At 50.5% G+C, this 20,570-nt stretch overlaps 1 protein-coding gene across 1 annotated transcript in view; it reads left to right on the forward strand.

The window, feature by feature from the left end:
* Positions 1-4,946, forward strand: part of PAX2 (paired box 2) — an 80,823-nt gene extending 75,877 nt beyond the window's left edge. Inside the window, 4 exon segments of the mRNA XM_024253780.2 lie at positions 1,916-2,017; positions 4,272-4,358; positions 4,806-4,846; positions 4,848-4,946. Of these exon segments, the coding sequence (XP_024109548.2) occupies positions 1,916-2,017; positions 4,272-4,358; positions 4,806-4,846; positions 4,848-4,946 (329 nt within the window).
* Positions 4,947-20,570: the final 15,624 nt, after the last annotated feature.

The raw sequence follows: 20,570 nt of genomic DNA on the forward strand, positions 1-20,570 counted from the left end.
AAACCGTAAGGAAGAAGAAAAGGTCATGGCAAAAGCATAGGGGGTTCACATCACACAAGCCACTGAAAACAGTCAAACTAAACCAGGAGAGGTGAGAATCTTAAGTTGGGTGGAGAGAGTACCTTAGCAGCTTTAAAAGCCACAGAGTTTCATTTCAAACTCTAGACTACAGGGAATCAGTAATAGTTTTTACAAGGGAAGTGGTGTGATGAAAGCAAAGTTTGATGAGGACTAGCCAAGCAGCCACATTTAGGACAGACAGGAGGGGAAGAATGTGGAGTCAGGGAATGCCAGCAAAAATATTCTGTGGCAAAAAGAAGGTGCTTAAAAGCTGAGCTAGGAAGGTAGTGGAAGAAATGGAAATTGAGCAGATGTAACAGACATTGCCAAGGAGAATTGACAATACTTGGTGACTGACTTCAGCTAGAATGGGAGGAAGAAGGCTAGGTCAAAAAGGACTCCAAAGTTTTTGGTCTTATGATCTTCAAGATCATAAGAACCGACAGAGGGAAGATGAATCTGTCTTTATTCCAGTTAGGTTTGAGGTGACAGAGGGACAGCTAAGGAAAATGTTCAGCAGGGTGCTAGAAATGCAAAAACCTGAGCTGTAGCTCTGTATAGCTAGGGAAGGATGAATCACTCAGATGTGTCAAGGTAGGGGTGAGGAAACTCATACAGCTCTGGAATGCAGGGAGGTGAGGCCATCTTCAAAGGGAGAGTAGCAAAGAGAGAGAGAGAGATGCTTTGGAATAGCCATTGGGAGAATAATGACTACGGCCCAGCTGATGAAAAGAAAGTGAACGGGCCCAGGTATGCATAGTTCTGTTACTTTCTCCAGCCATGCCTTGCCTTCCCAAGGATAGACAGAGGCATTAGAGTAGTAGAGTGGCATTGGCTAGTGAGGAGGATAAGGGGAATCTGGAGGGGTTAAGGGGGTTCCAGGAGGTCCAGGAGAGGATAAAGAGGTTATGGCAGAGGGGAGAAAGCAAATTATTATTAGAGATCAATGCATGCTAAATTGCAAAGGGAGGTGGTGACCCCTTCATAGCAATGGAGGGTGCAGGCAAGGAAGGGAGCCCAGTCATGTGCAGCTGTGTCCCAGAGGACATGTCTGTGGACCAGGGGTAGCACCCTCATCTTGACTCGCTTTGTCTCCCACCCTCCAGGCTTTAGCTGATAGAGCCCTCCAGGGACAGAAGTCCAGCAGCTGGTGGGGGAGCAGATTTTGCTCATTGGAACTTTATCTGGTCCACTTGCACTGTTGGCTCAAAGCTCCTGATTCACTTCAGGGTGGTTTTCTATCATGTAAATACCATAAACACTAACAGCAAAATAGCCCACTGGCTGGCCCCTTGCTCTCCACACCTGCCAGGCCCAGCACCTGCAGCTCCACTTGGAGAGGACAAGGAATAGCCATCAGTCCCTGTAGGGGTGATGGTAGGGTGTCCTTCAAGCCTGAAGGAAAGATGGGGTGTTAGGGAGAGGAAAGATAAGCAAGATGATAGAGATCCATTTGGCTGCTGGAGAGACCACAGCTGAATATCTTGCTGAGAAGGAGGAGTAAAACCAGGTCATCTCCCTCCCATCTCCATCTGGGTTTGGAATGCACAGAGACACAGGCAAAGGCAGATACACACACACACACACACACACACACACACACAAATACACAGAGACACAAAGAGCTACACAAAACAGAGATGCATACACACAGCTGATCATAGACATTTAGCTTAGACACATGCAAAGGCACACTCAGACGGCGCATTCAGGTGCACAGCGGCACACGTACCCCTGCACGTCTGCACAGAGCTCTTTCCTCTCCAAGAGTTTCCTCTCCGTGCAGTACCCTGGTGTGAGTAGAGGAAGGCCCCTTTCTTCCAGGCCTCACCCCTTCCCCTTTGTGTTTTTCCAGGTCGTGACATGGCGAGCACCACTCTGCCTGGTTACCCCCCTCACGTGCCCCCCACTGGCCAGGGAAGCTACCCCACCTCCACCCTGGCAGGAATGGTGCCTGGTAGGTGACAATGTTGCAGCTGCCTAATCTAGATGGGGGGAACTAAATTGTGGGTGAGCTGCTGAATGGTCTGTAGTCTGAGGCTGGGGTGGGGGAGACCCAACATCCCCTCCCTGCAAACCACTGCTATTCTGTCCCTCTCTCTCCTTAGAGGCTGCAGTTGGTCCCTCATCCTCCCTCATGAGCAAGCCGGGGAGGAAGCTTGCAGAAGTGCCCCCTTGTGTGCAACCCACTGTATGTCATGGCCCCTCCACAGCGCCCACACACCCAAGTCTGTGCCCGAGGAACACTCAGCCTCAGCTCCACCCTCAGTGCCCAGCCCACCCCAGCCAGCTGACACTGCTTGGAAGAGCCTGCCCTGGTTTCCATGGAAACTTGGAGCCAAGAACCATTTCCAGGGGCATGTCAGTCACTCAGACAAAGCCACCCTGGTCCACACCAAGACACAAGCGAAGACCAATGTTGAGAACCAACCCCAACCCCAACCCAGAGAGAGGAGGAAGCTAGTCCCTAAGAGGAATGGAGGTTAGGCTGTGGCGGGAACCAGGGAGACTCGCTGCAGTGAGACAGGCTAGAACACCCCTATACCTCTTCAGAGGCACCCAGCCTTCCATTGCTCCCCTGGGGCTCTGACCCATCCCTGATCAGAGGAGTTGGGTTTGGGTTGTTTGGATCAGAGAGGCAGAGGCTGTATTTAAGGTCTGGTGACTGCAGCTGGAAGTTGTACTATACCTAACCCCTAACCCCAGATTGGGAGCAGGGGCTTGAAGCCAAAGAGAGCTGAAGTTCCTATGTGCACAAACACCAAAACACTCTTGTCTTAAGGAGGGTTAGACTCACTCAGCCAGCAACTCACTCCCTCTGGCCGCCCTCTATATGGCCTTTCCCTGAAGTTCAACTCTCATTGGTATGGGGAATGGGGAGGATAGAAGAGAGTGGTTGGCCCCATCCATCCAGCGACATTTAGGGATAACTCTGGGTAAGCAGAGCTTGGGGTGGGGGCAGCGGCAAAGAGGGAGATTGCTGCTGGGTCTTATGGACTAGGGGCTGAAGGGAGTTAGAGGTGTGGGTAAAGGGATTCCTGCCCAGATTTAGGGGAAGGGAAGTAGAAGCCTTGTTGGGAGGCAAGGAGATTTTAGGGAGAAGCTCCCAGCAGTGAGCAGGTGGGGGCTGGAGGAAGTTTTAAAGAGGTGGGGTGAGGGAAGAGTGGGGAGGTGGGGGCAGGGAGTCTGCAGGGAGGTGGGGAAGAGGGGAGCAGCAGAGAGCTCGTGGTGGCGAGGAGGGAGTCGTTAAACAGAATCTAGTGCTGATGAGGAAATTACACTTGTTTCATTAGCGATGGGGAAGGAGATAGCTCAGTTCCTCTTGGTCACAGTTGAGCTCAGAAGCTCATTATCCTGCTGCACGCATGCTTTCCCTCCTCGTCAATAAACAGGCTTTCCAGTGGCTGCATCCCCCACCCCCACCTCAGCTCCCTCTTGAGAGGGGCCCCTTCTCCTCTACTTAACCCGCGGTTAGGGATCACTGTAAACAGTCTGGGGTCATCACACAGGAGAAAGGGCGAGGGGGAAACCTGGAGGCCTGGCCTTTCTCCCGCAGAGGGAGGGAGGTAGCTTCCGACGGCTCCCAACCCACGGGCCCTCCGCTCACCGCTAGCGGACCAGCGGGCAGTCCACCTGCGCCGCCTCCATCCCCTGCCGCGTAGCCCACGCATCCAACCTCTTGAGGGAAAGGCGGGAGGGCGGTGTCTCCCAACAGAGCTCCCACCTCTTGTGTTGGCACCGCTCATTGATGCCATTCTTAGGACTTTCTGGGAGAAAAGTGTCCGGAAGGCCTTTCTTCGCCACCGCCCCCCACCCCCATTTCCACCCATTAGGAGCCATGCCTCCTAGAACCGGAGTGGCCTCTATAAAGGCTCTGGCCCCTAGCGCGACAGGGTGGACGCGCCCCAATACAAACCCTTCGTGGGTGGCCGCGAGCGCCTCCGCTGGGAAGCCCTGGGCGGGCACTGGCCCACAGGTCCCGCCCGTGGGTGTGCGAGGGCGTCGGTGCCTCCCGCCTCCCCGGGCTCTCCCCACGCGGACGCGGTGATCGCCCCACCTCCGCCCGGCCCGCCCGCCACGGCCATTACCCTGCCCGCGACACCTGCGCCTGAGACCCGGAGGGAGGAGCGGGCGGAGAAGCCACCGGCCGGACTCGTGGGGTCCTCCCCGGCGTGCGGGCGTCTGATCCCCACTCCCCGACCCTCCCGCAGGGAGCGAGTTCTCCGGCAACCCGTACAGCCACCCCCAGTACACGGCCTACAACGAGGCTTGGAGATTCAGCAACCCCGCCTTACTAAGTGAGTACGCCACCTGGCTGGCCGGCGGCTTAGCGCGGCCGCGCGGCTTCTGGGCAGGGTCCCACTCCCGGCGAGCCGACCTCTGGAGACCCGGCCGGGCCAGGGGGACAGGCTTGTTAGTGCAGCACTGAGGCCCGGGGACCCCTCGAGGACGCCCGCACCTCCTGCCCTCCCGTGTCCTCCCTGGTCGCTCGGAGGCTCTGCGCCGCCCTCGCCCTCGGATCCCCTGGAGGGTGCGCAGCCGGGCGTCACCGGATCGGGTCCCTCTCATGCCCCGTGAACGCAACTATTCTCCGGGGCAACTGGCTCCACTGCCCAGCCAAGGTCTCCCAGTCCGGATCCCGCTGGACCCCAGCCAGGGGAGGTCTTTTCTTTGCTTTTCTTTCCTTTTTTGTTCTCCTGTTTGTCCTCTCACCCAGCCCATTCTTCTCCTGTGTTAACTTCCAGGTTCCCCTTATTATTATAGTGCCGCCCCCCGGGGCTCCGCCCCTGCCGCTGCTGCCGCTGCCTATGACCGCCACTAGTTACCGCGGGGACCACATCAAGCTTCAGGCCGACAGCTTCGGCCTCCACATCGTCCCCGTCTGACCCCACCCCGGAGGGAGGGAGGACCGACGCGACGCGATGCCTCCCGGCCACCGCCCCAGCCTCCTCACCCCATCCCAGGACCCCCGCAACCCTTCACATCACCCCCTCGAAGGTCGGACAGGACGGGTGGAGCCGCGGGCGGGACCCTCAGGCCCGGGCCCGCCGCCCCCAGCCCCGCCCGCCGCACCTCCCCGCCTGCCTGGACTGCGCGGCGCCGCGAGGGGTACTCGGCCCAGCTCGTCCCGGCCTCCACCGAGCCAGCCCCGAAGCCCGCCAGCCACCCCACTGGACTCGGGCGCGACCTGGTGGCGCGCGCCGGATGTTTCTGTGACACACAATCAGCGCGGACCGCAGCGCGGCCCAGCCCCGGGCACCCGCCTCGGACGCTCGGGCGCCGGGAGGCTTCGCTGGACGGGCTGGGCCAAGGAGATTAAGAAGAAAACGACTTTTGCAGAAGAAGGAAGAGCCCGCTGCCGAATCCCTGGGAAAAATTCTTTTCCCCGGTGCCAGCCGGACTGCCCTCGCCTTCCGGGTGTGCCCTGTCGCAGAAGGTGGAATGGGGGCGTGGGGGTCCGGCTCTAGGAACGGGCTTTGGGGGTGTCAGGTCTTTCCAAGGTTGGGACCCAAGGAGCTGGGGGCCCAGCAGCCCGCACCGACCGAGCTGGACTCTCGGCTCTTCACTGCTCCGCCTGGCCTGCCTAGTTCCCCAGGGCCCGGCACCTCCTGCTGCGAGACCCGGCTCTCAGACCTGCCTTGCCCCTACCTCAGCGTCTCTTCCACCTGCTGGCCTCCCAGTTTCCCCTCCTGCCCTTCCTTCGCCCGTCCCTCGACGCCCTGCATCCTCCTCCCTGACTCGCAGCCCCATCGGACGCTCTCCCGGGACCTCCGCAGGACCAGTTTCCATAGGCTGCGGACTGGGGTCTTCCTCCAGCAGTTACTTGATGCCCCCTCCCCCGACACAGACTCTCAATCTGCCGGTGGTAAGAACCGGTTCTGAGCTGGCGTCTGAGCTGCTGCGGGGTGGAAGTGGGGGGCTGCCCACTCCACTCCTCCCACCTCCTCCCAGCCTCCTCCTCCGGCAGGAACTGAACAGAACCACAAAAAGTCTACGTTTATTTAATATGATGGTCTTTGCAAAAAGGAACAAAACAACACAAAAGCCCACCAGGCTGCTGCTTTGTGGAAAGATGGTGTGTGTCGTGTGAAGGCGAAGCCCGGTGTACATAACCCCTCCCCCTCCGCCCCACCCTGCCCCGTAGAGTCCCTGTCGCCCGCCGGCCCTGCCTGTAGATACGCCCCGCTGTCTGTGCTGTGAGAGTCGCCGCTCGCTGGGGGGGAGGGGGGACACAGCTACACGCCCATTAAAGCACAGCACGTCCTGGGGGAGGGGGGCATTTTTTATGTTACAAAAAAAATTACGAAAGAAAAGAAATCTCTATGCAAAATGACGAACATGGTCCTGTGGACTCCTCTGGCCTGTTTTGTTGGCTCTTTCTCTGTAATTCCGTGTTTTCGCTTTTTCCTCCCTGCCCCTCTCTCCCTCTGCCCCTCTCTCCTCTCCGCTTCTCTCCCGCTCTGTCTCTGTCTCTCTCCGTCTCTGTCGCTCTTGTCTGTCTGTCTCTGCTCTTTCCTCGGCCTCTCTCCCCAGACCTGGCCCGGCCGCCCTGTCTCCGCAGGCTAGATCCGAGGTAGCCGCTCCAGCCCCCGGGCTCGCCCCCTCGCGGCCGTGCCCCGCGCGCCCCGGGCGGCCGAAGGCCGGGCCGCCCCGCCCCGCCCCGTAGTTGCTCTTTCGGTAGTGGCGATGCGCCCTGCATGTCTCCTCACCCGTGGATCGTGACGACTCGAAATAACAGAAACAAAGTCAATAAAAGTGAAAATAAATAAAAATCCTTGAACAAATCCGAAAAGGCTTGGAGTCCTCGCCCAGATCTCTCTCCCCTGCGAGGCTTTTTTATTTGAAAAGGAAAAAGAGAAAAGAGAATCGTTTAAGGGAACCCGGCGTCCAGCCAGGCTCCAGTGGCCCGAACGGGGCGGCGAGGGCGCCGAGGTCCGGCCCATCCCAGTCCTGTGGGGCTGGCGGGGCAGAGGCCGCGGACTCAGGCCCAGGCCTAACCTGCTAAAGGTCCCCGGACGGTTCTGGTCTCCTCGGCCACTTTCAGCGCGTCGGTTCGTTTTGATTCTTTTTCTTTTGTGCACATAAGAAACAAATAATAATAATAATAAATAAAGAATAAAATTTTGTATGTCACTCCCCATGGCTCCAAGTTTGTCTCTCCCTGTCTCTGAGATGGGCCTCCCCTCCATTGGTCGATCCCCAAAAGCCCCTTCAATGATCCTCCCAACTACACTCCCACTGCGACCTCCAACTCCTTTGCCGAGACCCCCTTGGCGGCAGCTGAACCACGGCGAAGGCCGAGACTAGCCTGCCCTTTAGTAGCCACCCTCCCGCATGCAACCCGGCCCTGGGGACAGGAAGTTCTTACTCTCCGAAACTTCAGAATAACTCCGAGTTAGGCGCCTATACTAGACCAACTCTGTGGTCCTACCAGTACACCCGCACCCAGATTTAGGGTGCTGGCTCTCAGAACCCGACGTCTGAGGCCTTCTCCACGTGGGTGGAGGGGTGGTCGTCTGTCCTATCTCCTCCCTCGGTTCCCCATCCGGTGCAGTTGCGCGTGGGCGCAGAAGCAATTTTATCCCCGGAATCTGCAATGAAACGCGAAGACCGCAGACGCTTGCCGCAAGTTTCCTCGCTCTGCGTTTACTTCTGGGCCCGAAGAATGCCCCGCAGAGGCCCTGGGAGCGGGTTCATGGGACTTCACGCGCCTCCAGTGTCTTGCGGAGCCCCGGGCCCCAGCAAGCAGCGGCTGAAATTGCTGCGCCTTGTGCTGTGGTCTGGGTATGTCCCGGAGAGGGCGCGCAGGCGCCTTTGTCTGTCGCGGGGTGGTCGGCGGCTTCCTGCATATGTATGGCTTTCTGTTCATCTATGTGTTCGTCTATATGTCTCTGGATGGGTCTGGGGGTGTGGTAGTAGGATAATTGTTTTTTTAGCCATCCTTGCTGTTCTTGGGTCCAGGTGTCCAGTGAAAGATCTGTATGTCTCCACCTCTCTGTTCTCTGTTTGGGAGGGGTTGCAGGGGGAAGGGGGATGTGGTGACTGTCCAGGATTGTTCTGCTGCATCAGAGATACTTGGGAGGGTCTCCTTTCCATCCCTTCAGCAGCTTCCCTGCTCTGGCCCTCCCACACTCTTGCCAACACAAAGGGCCCAGCTTCCACCTGGAAACTTTCCTTCTGTGCCCCGGGACACCTTCCCAGCCCAGCTTCTATCACAGCTTCCTCCCACTTGAAAGGCTCTTGAATCTCTGAGCTGCCAGGGATACAAGCAGGACATTGGGGCAGACTAAGAAGTGACCTTCCCCTTTGGCTTGGGACAGTGTCTCCTAGACACCTCCTTCCCATCAGAATCCCAGAGACCTTTCTTTCAAGCCAATCTGCCCAGGCTCACCCATATCATGGCACCTCTAGGGGATGTACAGGACCCCCAACAAATCAGCAAACCCTCAATCAAATCCATTCCTTTCCCCCTCCCTCTGCACCTGTGTCTCCTCCCTATTCTTCATCTTAGCAAATGGCAGTTGCACCCTTCACCCTGCCTGGTGTTTGCTGTCTTGACCACCAGCCTCCTAGAAGAGTGGCCTTCAAACTTCTCTGGTCATACACCCTCTCAGCCAAAAGAATTCTGAATGTGTGCTCCCAATATAAGTATATTTACTGATTTACAAATTCCATAAATATACTACTGGACTAACATATTATGAATCGTGTAAAAGATAAAATATTAAAAGAATGAGTTTGGAATATGTAAAAATAGAAGTTCTAATGTTCTCATACCCGAATGGATTATCTTGCACTCCCTGGAAGATGTGCACCCCACTTTGGAGATCCTGGTCATAACCCACGAAAACCCAGCATGACAGAACTCCTGACTATTGCCTGGTGCCCAGCGAGTACGTTTCTGGAAGTTGCCAGGGCACTGGCTTGGGCCAGGGCAGCCCAGTGAACACTGCCCTCATCATATATAGCAGGTATCAGACCCCCAGTGCCTGGCTTTGCCTCCACGTCCACCCCAGACAGGGAGCCTTGCCCTGCCCACTCCATCAATTTGGGAGCCACGGCCTCTTAATGTGGGTCTCACTGGAACCTCTTCTGTTCTATTTCTGGTATCTCTCAGACTGAACTGGACAGCATACATTCCACTGTTTACAGTAAGCACCTCTGCCCAGAAGCTTCATATGGTGTCCCTCCTAGAATACTGATTTCAGCTTGGAATCAGCCTGAGGGCCCCAAAACATGATCTATCATCCTTGGCCAGTTGCAGCCCCACTCACCCACCCCAGACACAAAGAAGGCCTGTTCTCCTGCTTCAGTTTATTTTCTCCAGAAGTCATTTTGACTCTGCTGGCTCTGTCCCCATCCTACCCCTAGAGTTCCCAGCTGAGGCACACCAAGTATGACAGTTAGAAACAGATGAAGAGAAGTGTCCTGGGTTGAGGGAAGAGCAGGAGCAAAGACAGGGAGTCATGAAAATACACCAGATACAATGTGGCTGGAGTATCAGGTGCCGGGGGAGGGGTGGGGGTGGAGGGAGGTGGCAGGAGATGAAGCTACAAAGGTAATCAGAACACTGTTGTGGGCATTCCAAAATGTTACCTGTCACACACACAGCTCCTTTAAGGAAGCTGCCCTACCCACAGCTACTTCCTGCCCATGTAGATAATGTATTTGTACCAGCGACTCTGTTACTGGTACAGAATTGGACCGGAACACAAATCCACGCTGAACCAATCAATCCTCCTCTTTTGTAAAACAAAACTAGGAAGTATGGAAAGAAAGAGGCCATTAACCATGAAAAGAAAAGCCCAAAGGCGGCCCTGAGGGCATCCTCTAGTCCTCCTCACCTCAGTAAAGGATAGCTCCATTTGTATCCCTCAAGCCCAAAAAGCCACATCTTCCCTGACTCCTCCTGTCTTTTGCATCCCACGTTTGATTCATCAGCAAAACCAGACAATTCTACCTTTAAAATCTATCCAGAGCATGACCTCTTCCAACTACCTGTACTGGACTATCCAGGATCAAGCCACTGTGGTCCTTCACCTGAGCTTGCAAACAGAAAGTTCTAATTGGCCTTCCTGCTTCCATCTTTGCTTCCCTCCAGCAGCCAGAATGGTCCCCCAAAATGTACGGCAATTCATGTCCCTCCTCTGCCCAGAAACCTTTGGTGGCTCCCCATCTCTCTCAGCGTCAAAGTCAAAATCCCTCCCCATCCCCACCACCACCTTAACTCACCTCCCATCACCTCCCTCGGCTACTGTGCTCTCTGAGCCTGATGGTAGGAGCCCTCAATCATGTGAAGAGGAGGATGACCCACAGAGAGAGTAGCTGAGTCGCTGATGAGGAGGACTGAGAGGGCAGATGTTCCTGCCTCTCCTGCAGTGCAGAGGATTGAGACTCAAACTGCACTGAACGCCTCAAATAACTCCCACCATTCCTTGGGGTGACTCTCTGTTCCTTACAACCCAAAGCACCTCCCACAGTCCCCGTGGGGTGCATCAAGAGTGCATCCCTCCTTCCATTGGGTAGCTGCCCCTCTACCATCCTGTGTAGTTCTCGTGGGACTGTCAATCACAGTGCCTCATCAGCTCCTACCACATATTTGGGCTTGTGATGCTCCTCTGGCCAATGAGGACCCCATGTCCCTGGCCACAGCACAGAGATAAAAAGTTTGAAACAATGGGAGTTCTCTCAGGAGCATTGTTATGGAGTCTTGGAAGAGAGGAGGGGTTTTTGGCCTGTGAGCTGCAATGATGAGGGCTTGGGACTCCACGTGGAGAATGTCTGCCCAAGGGTGAAGTCATGCTCAGAGTCAAGCAGAGACCAGCAGATCTGAGAGGTAGAGGAAAAACAAAAAAACAAAAAAAAAACCTCTAGTACTATCATTCAAACCTCTCTAGCCAGCTAGGCCCGAAGCAAGCCCCATTTTTGGATTTCCAGGATCAAAATTCAATACCTTCTCCTTGTTTTGGCTTAAGCAAATTTGTTGGGTCTGTCATTTGCAATCAAAAAAAGTTCTGATTTAAGCAGTTCTGGAAGACACACATGCTCTGTTAAGAGCTTTGGATTTTTTTTTTTTTTTTCCCCTAGAGGCAACGAGAGCTATGGAAAGTTTTTGAGCAAGAGAGAATAGCTTAATAAGTCACATTTTTGGAAGAGTGCTCTACCCATAATGAAGAAGTGGAATACAAGGAGAGACAGTGGGTGCAGGGAGAACTGTATGAGACCACTACCATGGTCCAGGCAAGAGATAATGGAAATCTATGCTAATGATTAGATTAGCTCCTGAAGGAAACTGACAAGGAAGCATGACACGGTTTTATCTTTAAGTAAAAAAGAAAGACAAGTGCAGATCAGAAGACCTGCTGTATGAGAAAGAGAAAATAAGAATCTTTCTTGCATTTGCTTATATACACATAAACAAAGATAAAATGGTGTCTCTGAGCTGGGAACAATGTGGGGACAGGGCAAGTATAGTCATTTCTGTGACTATAATTTTTTAAAACCTAATTTCTGTGACTATAATTTTTTGAAAACAAATTTTGACTTCAATGAAAAATAAAATTTCAATTAAGAAAGGTAAAGAGACAACCAGGTCCTTGACACATATAAGCATAATGAATAAGCAAATTTGGCTTTTCTTGATGTTCTATGACTGAGGGAAAGGCCATTTGACTTGGAGAATAGCAGATACCTGGTGACCTCCAAGCTAGTGTTTTCTGCAGATGGAAGTGGGGGTGGCTAAAATGTAAGGATGTAGAAAGGGGCAGAGTGTAACTGATTCTTTTCAAATATTTGGAAAGGAGGAGAACAGGAGAGGGGCCTGGGGATGGTATGGTCTGTGAGCTCAAGAGAAGGTTCTTTTTGGCCAAGGGCTATGTGGACAAGCCCGTGGGTGAGGCAGAGGGTGGAAGGCAGGGATATGAAGAGAAGCTGTTCATGATGGACATGAGGGGCCTGAAAGAATGGGGTGGAGGCATGTGGGGAGGGGTGGAGAGGAACCAGAGAATTCTGCTTGGGAGAGGAAGGTCTTGAAGGGACAGGGTCCACTAGATTTGCTCAGAAAGATTGTAGGAGCCACAGCTGCTGTCTGCTGAGAGTGAGGGGAGCAGGACTGGATCCTGCCTGGAGAGGGTAGAGAATTTTGGAAGAATCTCTTCTGGGGATTCAGAAGGAAGTTGTGAGGGCAGCAGGAGCACATGACCAACAGCAGCAGGGAGAGCTCACACTGTGGGGAGGTCTTGGGCTCTGTCCTTCAAGACACAGAAGCCAGGCCCCCAAGATTACACTGCCCCCACTCCCAAACTCCATCCACATCTCCCTTCTCCAAGGGGCCTCCCTAGCGGACTGAACCCTGGCAGAACCTTGAGCCCATGCTCACAGTCTGATCTCTGTGACTGTTCATCCTCAAGTGCCCAGGTGTAGCCTCAGCTTCCTTATGTGGGAAAGCCACCACCTGCCCCCCAAGGAATTCCCAGCATGCAACCTAGAGGCAGAAGAAAAACCATGTGTGTATGGAGCATCTCCACACTGAGGGCAAAAGGGACCCACAAGAGAGTCACAAGGCTGGCTCACAAGATCACTATGTGACCTTCAACAGACCTCACTCTCTCTCTGTGCCTCAGTTTCCTTGTGTGTAAAACCAGATGACCACTAGGGCTCCTTCCCACTTGGACATTCTAGGCTTCCGTAGTTCTAGACTGTAGGTGCTCAGGCAATCTCTGTGGCCAGAAGAAGTTCGCGTAAGCTCTGTAGAGGTGAGGTGGGTGCACTCAGATGGGGATGGGGGAAAGCTCTTTAATCTACAGAAGGAGGAGGCATGGATTTATTTATTGTTGCCATCTTCCCCATCTGAGAGTTAGGACTGCCTTTTCCTATCTCTCTTCCCACTCTCTGCCCAGAGGTCTCTGGGGTGGGTCTCTGTAAGTATTGAGGCAGATGAATGGTGATCTGAGGGGACCCCTGAGGGTTCAGGGTAGGGCACTAGGGGAGGGAGACAAAGGAAGCTGCTCTTTGGGGCCAAGAACATTTCCAGCCTCCCCCCACACCTCTGCATGACCAAACCTTTCCAATACCCTAATTAGCCAGTCCCTTAGGCCCCTGTTAGCCAGGCCGGCTGAGCGCCCAACTCCCTGGAGACCAGCCCCTTTACCCCGCAGACTAATCAGTTCTTCACTCTTTGAGTGCATGAGCGTCCTCATCACACATGCATGCGCGCACACACACATACCCTCCCTTATTCTCACCCAGAACCCCAGGCCCCATTCCAGCCTTACAAGTGTTAATGTAGGGTGGTGCTGAATTTCCCCAGTGACCATATCCCCATTTGGGTTGATTGAAGAGTTGGAAAGAGACCAGACAAAGTTTGGGGCTCATCTCCAATTTGGGGTTTTCTCTCAAACTTGTGGGGTCAGGATGTGTAGCCAAGGATGAAGTCACAATTGGGGTGTTCTATAGTACCCCAAGCCCTTGCACTGGTACCATCTAGGGTCAATATTCACCCCAACTCAAACCCCCTCCTCCCCCTCATCCCGTCCCCCCTAGTCCATATCCCCACCCCCTACCCCCGACACCCTCACTGTCAGCCCAAACACATGATAAATTGCCCTGTCAACAGAATTCATTCAGGGACCAATTAATTCCACAGAAATGAACCAGGAGCCATCAGTTGCTGAAAAACTCAGAGTGCAGGGAGCGGAGGAGGGGGTACAGGAAGGGGGTGGGCAGCAGGGGAGGGGATGGGGAGGCTGGGGAAGTTAGTCTGACAGAAATTGGTCATTTAATGCTTAAGTGCACGCTAGACAGCCCTGTCATCGCCCGCGGCCCCCGCGCGGGATTAATTATCAGAGGAGGAGAGGGCAGCCCAGCCCAACCTAGCCGTCTGTCACCAACCAATGCTGGAGTCACCCAAGCCTTGGGCCACCCTGGGTCCCCTTCCAAGCCTCCAGGCCTCCTGTTCCTCTGACTTCCAAGTCCCCCCAGATCCCAGTCGTAGGCCCAACCTCTTATCTTGGCCCCTCAGCCACATTTAATCATGGCCTTGCCATCAGCTAGTCCAACCAGGAAGACTTCTTCAACCCCTTGACTGGGTGAGGCTCCAACTCCCCACACTCCCCTGTCGTTATTCTCAAACATCCTAGGTGAACATGTGTGCAGAACCCAAGGCACAATTTTGTCCCATCCACTGATCCTAATCTGAGAGAACAGCACCATCATCCACTCCATGGCTCAAGCCAGAATCCCATCATTATCCTTGGCTCCTCCCACTCCCTCATCTCTCCCATCCAATCAGAATCCAAGTCCTGAGAGTTCAGCCTCCTGTAAATACATCACATCTGGTCCACTTGCTTCTAGCTCTCTGCCACCAGTCAAGGCTGAGCCATCATCTGCTCTGTCTGCTCTCCTGATTCAGGCTTTTGCTTGTGGCTAATGTTATTTTTTTTAATGCAAATAACATCCTGCTGCACCGCCTCCCTCCCTGATACTAACATCCAGCTTAACACTCTTCTGGGGATCGTCATGGGCCTGCAAGAGATCAAGTTCAAACCCTTGACTTACAAGCCACGAAGCTTCAGCCTGTGCCCTGGCCTTGCCTCCAGCATGCTCCTTTGCTCTCTCTGCTCCAGCCCCACTGCCCCTCCCTTCTGACCTTTGCACAGGCTGTTCTCTCAGCATGAAGTACTCCTACCCTGCAACCCCCACATTCACTTGACTAACTCCTGATGATCCTTAAGATCACAGATTAAATATCACCTCCACCAGGAAGCCCTCCCTGACTGCTTGATATGCTCTTACAGCTCCTCAAACTTTTTCATTCATCAACATGTCATCTGGCAAGTACTTGTGCATTATCTGTCTTTCTACCAAAATGTTAAGTTTCACAAGAGTGGAGTCAATGTCTTTTTTCTCAGAGCCTGGCATTTAATGGATACCAGAATAAATGTACTGAATGAAGAATTGCCTAGCCCTGTCTTGGCTCTCCCCCCTTGTCTGAGTCCAAGTTCTCCAATGTCAGAACTCTCTTGATAGCCCAAGACAAGCTGGGTTGGCTAGAGAGCTGAGAAACCCTAAGAGAATACTTGTGAGCCCATCAAACTGACCCAAATCAGCTGTGCGTTGTGGGCTCAGACCAGGGAGAGGCTGCTGAGGGCTGGAGAGTAGAATGGCAGAGAGAATGGTTAGGAGGACTTCCCAGAAGAGTAGGGAAGTGGGGTCTGAAAGAAGCAGGCTCTGTGCAAACATGGGCTGGCTGAAGCATGGGGTTGTTCAAGGGAGAAGTAGTAGTTGGAAATACTGGGTAATAGTTGGAAAGGGAACTTCCCAAAACTGATATTCATATATTTGCTGGAGGCTGAACTGAGAAGACTTGGGTACTGACTGGATGAGAGAGATGAGGGCCAGGGAGACCAGTTTGTGAAAGGCAATGAATGCCAGACTGTTTGACCATTTTCCTATCCTTAACTGGGGGGAGGGCACTGACTACTTCTAAGGTGGCCTGATGCAAAGTTTTATTTACAAGTTAATTCTAGCTGCCAGACAAGGTGGTTGAAGGGAAAGTTTGAGGCAGGGAGACTATTAGAAGGCTAGTGCAATAATGAGATAGGAGGATGGAGATGGAGTGAGAGCAAGAGAGAGAGAGAGAGAGATGCAGGTTGACCTGTGGAAGGAAGATCTGTAATAGGGAAGTCTCCCTGAGGGACAGAGGGGGACAGGTAAGCTGGGTGGGCTCCATCTCCAAGTGTCTGGCCCAGGAAGGCCTGGTGGTAGCCTCACTGAGGTAGCATATCTGGACTTCGCTGCCAATTGGTTATGAAGGTGAGGAGGAGAGACAGGGCAAAGATGATTGCCTCCAAGGGTGTTCCAAGAGCCTGGCAGCTGATGGGCCACCAGCAGAGGTAAGAAGAGACGCTAATTTGGGGCTAGAGATCATGACGTGCCTTTGCATATTGAGTATTTGTGCCTGAGTTTGACATGCCAGGGCATGATGGCCAATAGACAGAATTACAGGGAAATAGATCGGGGGAGTAAATTGGCCTCTGGATGTAGAATCGGGAGATATACCCTCCTGCTCCACTCTCCTAGTCTCCAGTTTTGCATTGCAGTTTGGATGGGCCAATTTAATTCTGTAACAAAGTAACAGTATAGTATTAACCCAAAATAATCCTATAATACCATAGCACAGTAAAGATGATGTATCACCACCAAGATACAAGTGATAGTGTAGGGCTGTAACGATCTAATCCAAAAACAGTATAACCATATGGCAATTTGCTACTATCAACCAGGAAATGATGGGTCAGTGCACTATGGGTTAACAGTACTGGGCTGTAATGAGGTAACCATGTAATCAGTGATATTGTAGTGTTGAAATGACTGTAACAAGGCACACAACCCAGCAACGAAATGACAATCTGACAGTGTAATTGTGTTAACTTAGTAATGGTTACCGATGATGCAATCACATGATGGCAGAGTGTGGTAATGATGTCACATGATCATAAAACCTCAAAGGCACTGGAAGGGAAGAGGATGGAGCTCTTAACCTAAGCCCCAGGGCTCTGAGAATAGAGTAAGAAAGCCCTTTCCAAGTTTAAAAGGAAGCTGCCTCAGGATGCTGCAGAGGCTGGAAGCAGCTTCTGGAGGGATGTTGCAGCCTGGGATAGGAAAGAGCTGAGCCAAGAAAGAAAACTGGGGGCTGGGCACAGTGGCTGACACCTGTAATCCCAGTACTTTGGAAGGCCGAGGCGGGTGGATCACTTGAGGTCAGGAGTTCAAGATCAGCCTGGCCAAACATGGTGAAATCCTGTCTCTACTAAAAAATACAAAAATTAGCCAGGTGTGGTGGTGCACGCCTGTAATCCCAGCTACTCAGGAGGCTGAGGCACTAGAATCACTTGAACTCAGGAGGCGGAGGTTGCAGTGAGCCGAGTTCGTGCCATTGCACCCTAGCCTAGGCGACAGAGTGAGTGAGACTCTAAAAACAAAAAAAAAAGAAGGAAGGAAGGAAGGAAGGAAGGAGGGAAGAAAGGAAGGGAGGGAGAGAAGGAAGGAAGGAGAAAGGAAAGGAAAGGGGAAAAGAAAAGAAAAGAAAAAAGAAAAGAAAAGAAGGAAGGCAAGAAGTGGTGGTGGCTTTGCAGAACAGGACACAGCTCTGTTAGGCTGGCCAGGATCAAAACAAGCCAGCCCCCAACTGTGGATTCTATCTGAGCAGCCCTGACCCCTTTCAGTGCTCTTGACTGTTCACTTAGCCTGAGAGGTGTCTGCTCCTTCAGGAGCTGAAATAAGGCAAATCATATTCAGTACTTGTAAGATTCTTGGAATCATCACATTGACAAGAATATAAAAGAAAACCCAGAGTAACACAATTGAAAACAACTCACATATCTGATCTTTACTATGTGCTGGGCACTGTTCTTCCCCAGATTATTCACCATAACCCAAGGAAGAAGATTTTATTTTATTCATTTTACAGATGAAGACAATGAGACCCAGAGAGATTAAACATATTTGTCTAAAGTCACATAGCAAGTAAAGGGCAGAGCTGGAATTCAGACTCAGATCCATACATGCCTTTAAAGCACATTCTTGCTCTTGTCATTGGGTATCTGCTTTAAGAAATGTGTGACAAACCAGTGAGAAAAAACCAGGGAGCAGGTTGAGCCAAAGGATAAACATGTGACATATTCCTAGACATACTTTTTTTAAAAGGTCAATATTAAGGTGGATAAAAATGTGTGTAATGGGCAAGCATTTAAGAAAGAAAGGATGGATATGAATATATATTCTTATTTGCTTACATTTCTCAAAATGAAAAGATAAACAAAATGTTTTAAAAATAATTATTGGAGAAAGGAGGAAACAAAGTGAAGAGGATGGGGTAGAAGGTAGACATCACTGAGTATAAATTTTCAATAGATTTTTTAAAGTAGATTAAAAAATGTAGATACTTTATATAATAACACAATAGATACTTTATATAATAACACAATAAAATCAAGTACATAAGTAATCCATAAAAAATCAAAAGCAAAATGAAACAAATGAACTTATCTACTAAGTTGGTATTATAATCACGTAGATAAACTATTTCAAGTAATTTAAAATCCAGTAATTGACTCTACATACATCCCTAGTGGGATATACACTAATAAAGCCAATAAGTAATGAGATTGATATTCTTAGAGTTTTTTGGTAAGGGAGAAATAAACAAACAAAAACAGATGGAAGATCAATGGTGATTAGTAAAATCCCCATAGTCTTGCATTTGATTTGTAAGTATCAGTAATAACTGTTAATGTATTTTATCTTTAAAAAATGTATTTCATGGCTTTATGCATTGAAAAAGACAAGAAACCAACCAACTCAGTAGCAATAAGCACCTCTAGTCTCCAGACTGTGGTCTTTAAATACCATTTTGCATTAAAAAGAACCAGGGCTCTTTGGGGGAAATGAAAAATTTCAGATCTGAAACAGGACATGTACAAGATCTTTCTGGAAATCTTGTACCAGAAAGCAAGGAAGCTATGAAAGACTACTAGGGTCATTTCAAAAGGACTTGTGCACTAATTACAGGCTCCCATTTGCCAAAGATGATACAATTGAGCATCAGTGAGAATAATAACAGCAATTGATTGAAACTCATCTAATAAATTTAAATCCATGAATAATCATTATATTTAAAAGAAAAACCTTACTAATCTTCTTTGAAGGATGGTAGAGAGCCAACTCATTATTTGGTAAACTGATCAGGAAGAAAAAAACAAACATTTCTACTGCCTTTCTTATATGAGCTATATATACCTTGGGTTGAATCCAGGAGGCCGAGGTTGCAGTGAGCCAAGATCACGCCACTGTACTCCAGCCTGGGCAACAGGGACAGACTCTATCTCAAATAAATAAATAAATAAATAAATAAATAAATAAATAAATAATGTGGTGTTTCAAAAAAATCTAATCTAAATCTAATCGAGCCTATAGATGTAACTACTATCTTGCAGAAAATACTGTGAACAGAGGAACCACAAGGATGCAATCCAAAAACTCCAGGTTATGGGTAAATATCCTGGCTTTCTCAATTAAAAAATTGAAAGAGAGAAAAAAATGGATAGACTAAAACAGACTTGAGAGATATATCAACTAATTGCATTATATTTGAATCTTGCAAGTAATTAAAAGGAGGAGAAGGAGCAGGAAGAGGAGGAAGAGAAAGAAGAGTAGAAGATGTTATGAGGCAATCAGGGACGTGTAAGCACTGCATTAATTGGACACTATTAAGTTTTTAGATGTGCTAGTGATATTATGGTTATTTTAAAGTCATTTACTTTAAAAATATAAACTGAAATATTTATAAATTAAATGATGTGATATCTGAGATTTGCTATCAAATAATCTAGGGGGTAGAGTTGGCTGACGAATATATAGAATAAGACTGGCTATAAATTGATAACCGTTGGAGCTGAGTTCATTATACTGCTCTCTATTTTTATATATGTTTGAAGTTTTCAATAATAAAAAAAATATTTAACCCGTGCTATATTGAAATGAGCTGGTTAAATTTGGGGAGTAGCTATCTCCCCCATCTTGACTTTCAGAAAGCTGGCAGCTGTCTTCCATTGTTCAGTCCTCCAAGCTGGAAACTGAACAAACTGACCAGTCCCCCAGAAAAGACCTCTAAATACTGACAATCAGAGTCCCCTCACAAAACATCCGGGTCTCCAACTGATCATTCTTCAGTGATGTCCACTAATCAACAGGTCCTAAAATTAGCACAGAGCTTTCAAGCGGTCATTTAGTGCCCTACCTTTGTGTATTGATGGACAGGAAAAGATGCTAATGATTTAGGACAAGTTTCTAACATAAAAGATAAGACCAGGCCTGGCACAGTGGCTCACGCCACTAATCCCAGCACTTTGGGAGGCCAGGGTGGGTGGATCACCTGAGGTCAGGAGTTCGAGACCAGCCTGGCCATCTTGGTGAAACTCCGTCTCTACTAAAAATACAAAAATTAGCCAGGCATAGTGGCAGGTGCCTGTAATTCCAGCTACTCAGGAGGCTGAGGCAGGAGAATTGCTTGAACCCGGGAGGTGGAGGTTGCAGTGGCCGAGATAGCACCATTGCACACTCCACCTGGGTGACAAGAGCAAAATTCCGTCAAAAAAAAAAAAAAAAGGAAAGAAAGAACGAAGAAAGAAAAAGAAGGAAAGAAAGAAAGAAAGAAACCAGAATTAACAACTATAAGAAAAAGAACTCAAAGGGGCCAGGTGCGGTGGCTCACATCTGTAATCTCAGCACTTTGGGAGGCCGAGGCAGGCAAATCACTTGAGGTCAGGAGTTCGAGACCAGCCTGGCCAACATGGAGAAACTTCATCCCTACCAAAAATAAAAATTAACCAGGCATAAAAAAAATTAGCCAGGTGTAGTGGCAGGTGCCTGTAATCCCAGCTACTAGGAAGACTGAAGCAGGAGAATCACTTGACCCAGGAGGCGTAGGTTGCAGTGAGCAGAGTTTGCTC

This window comes from Pongo abelii, chromosome 8, assembly GCF_028885655.2.
Source record: "Pongo abelii isolate AG06213 chromosome 8, NHGRI_mPonAbe1-v2.0_pri, whole genome shotgun sequence".
Lineage (NCBI taxonomy): Eukaryota > Metazoa > Chordata > Mammalia > Primates > Hominidae > Pongo > Pongo abelii.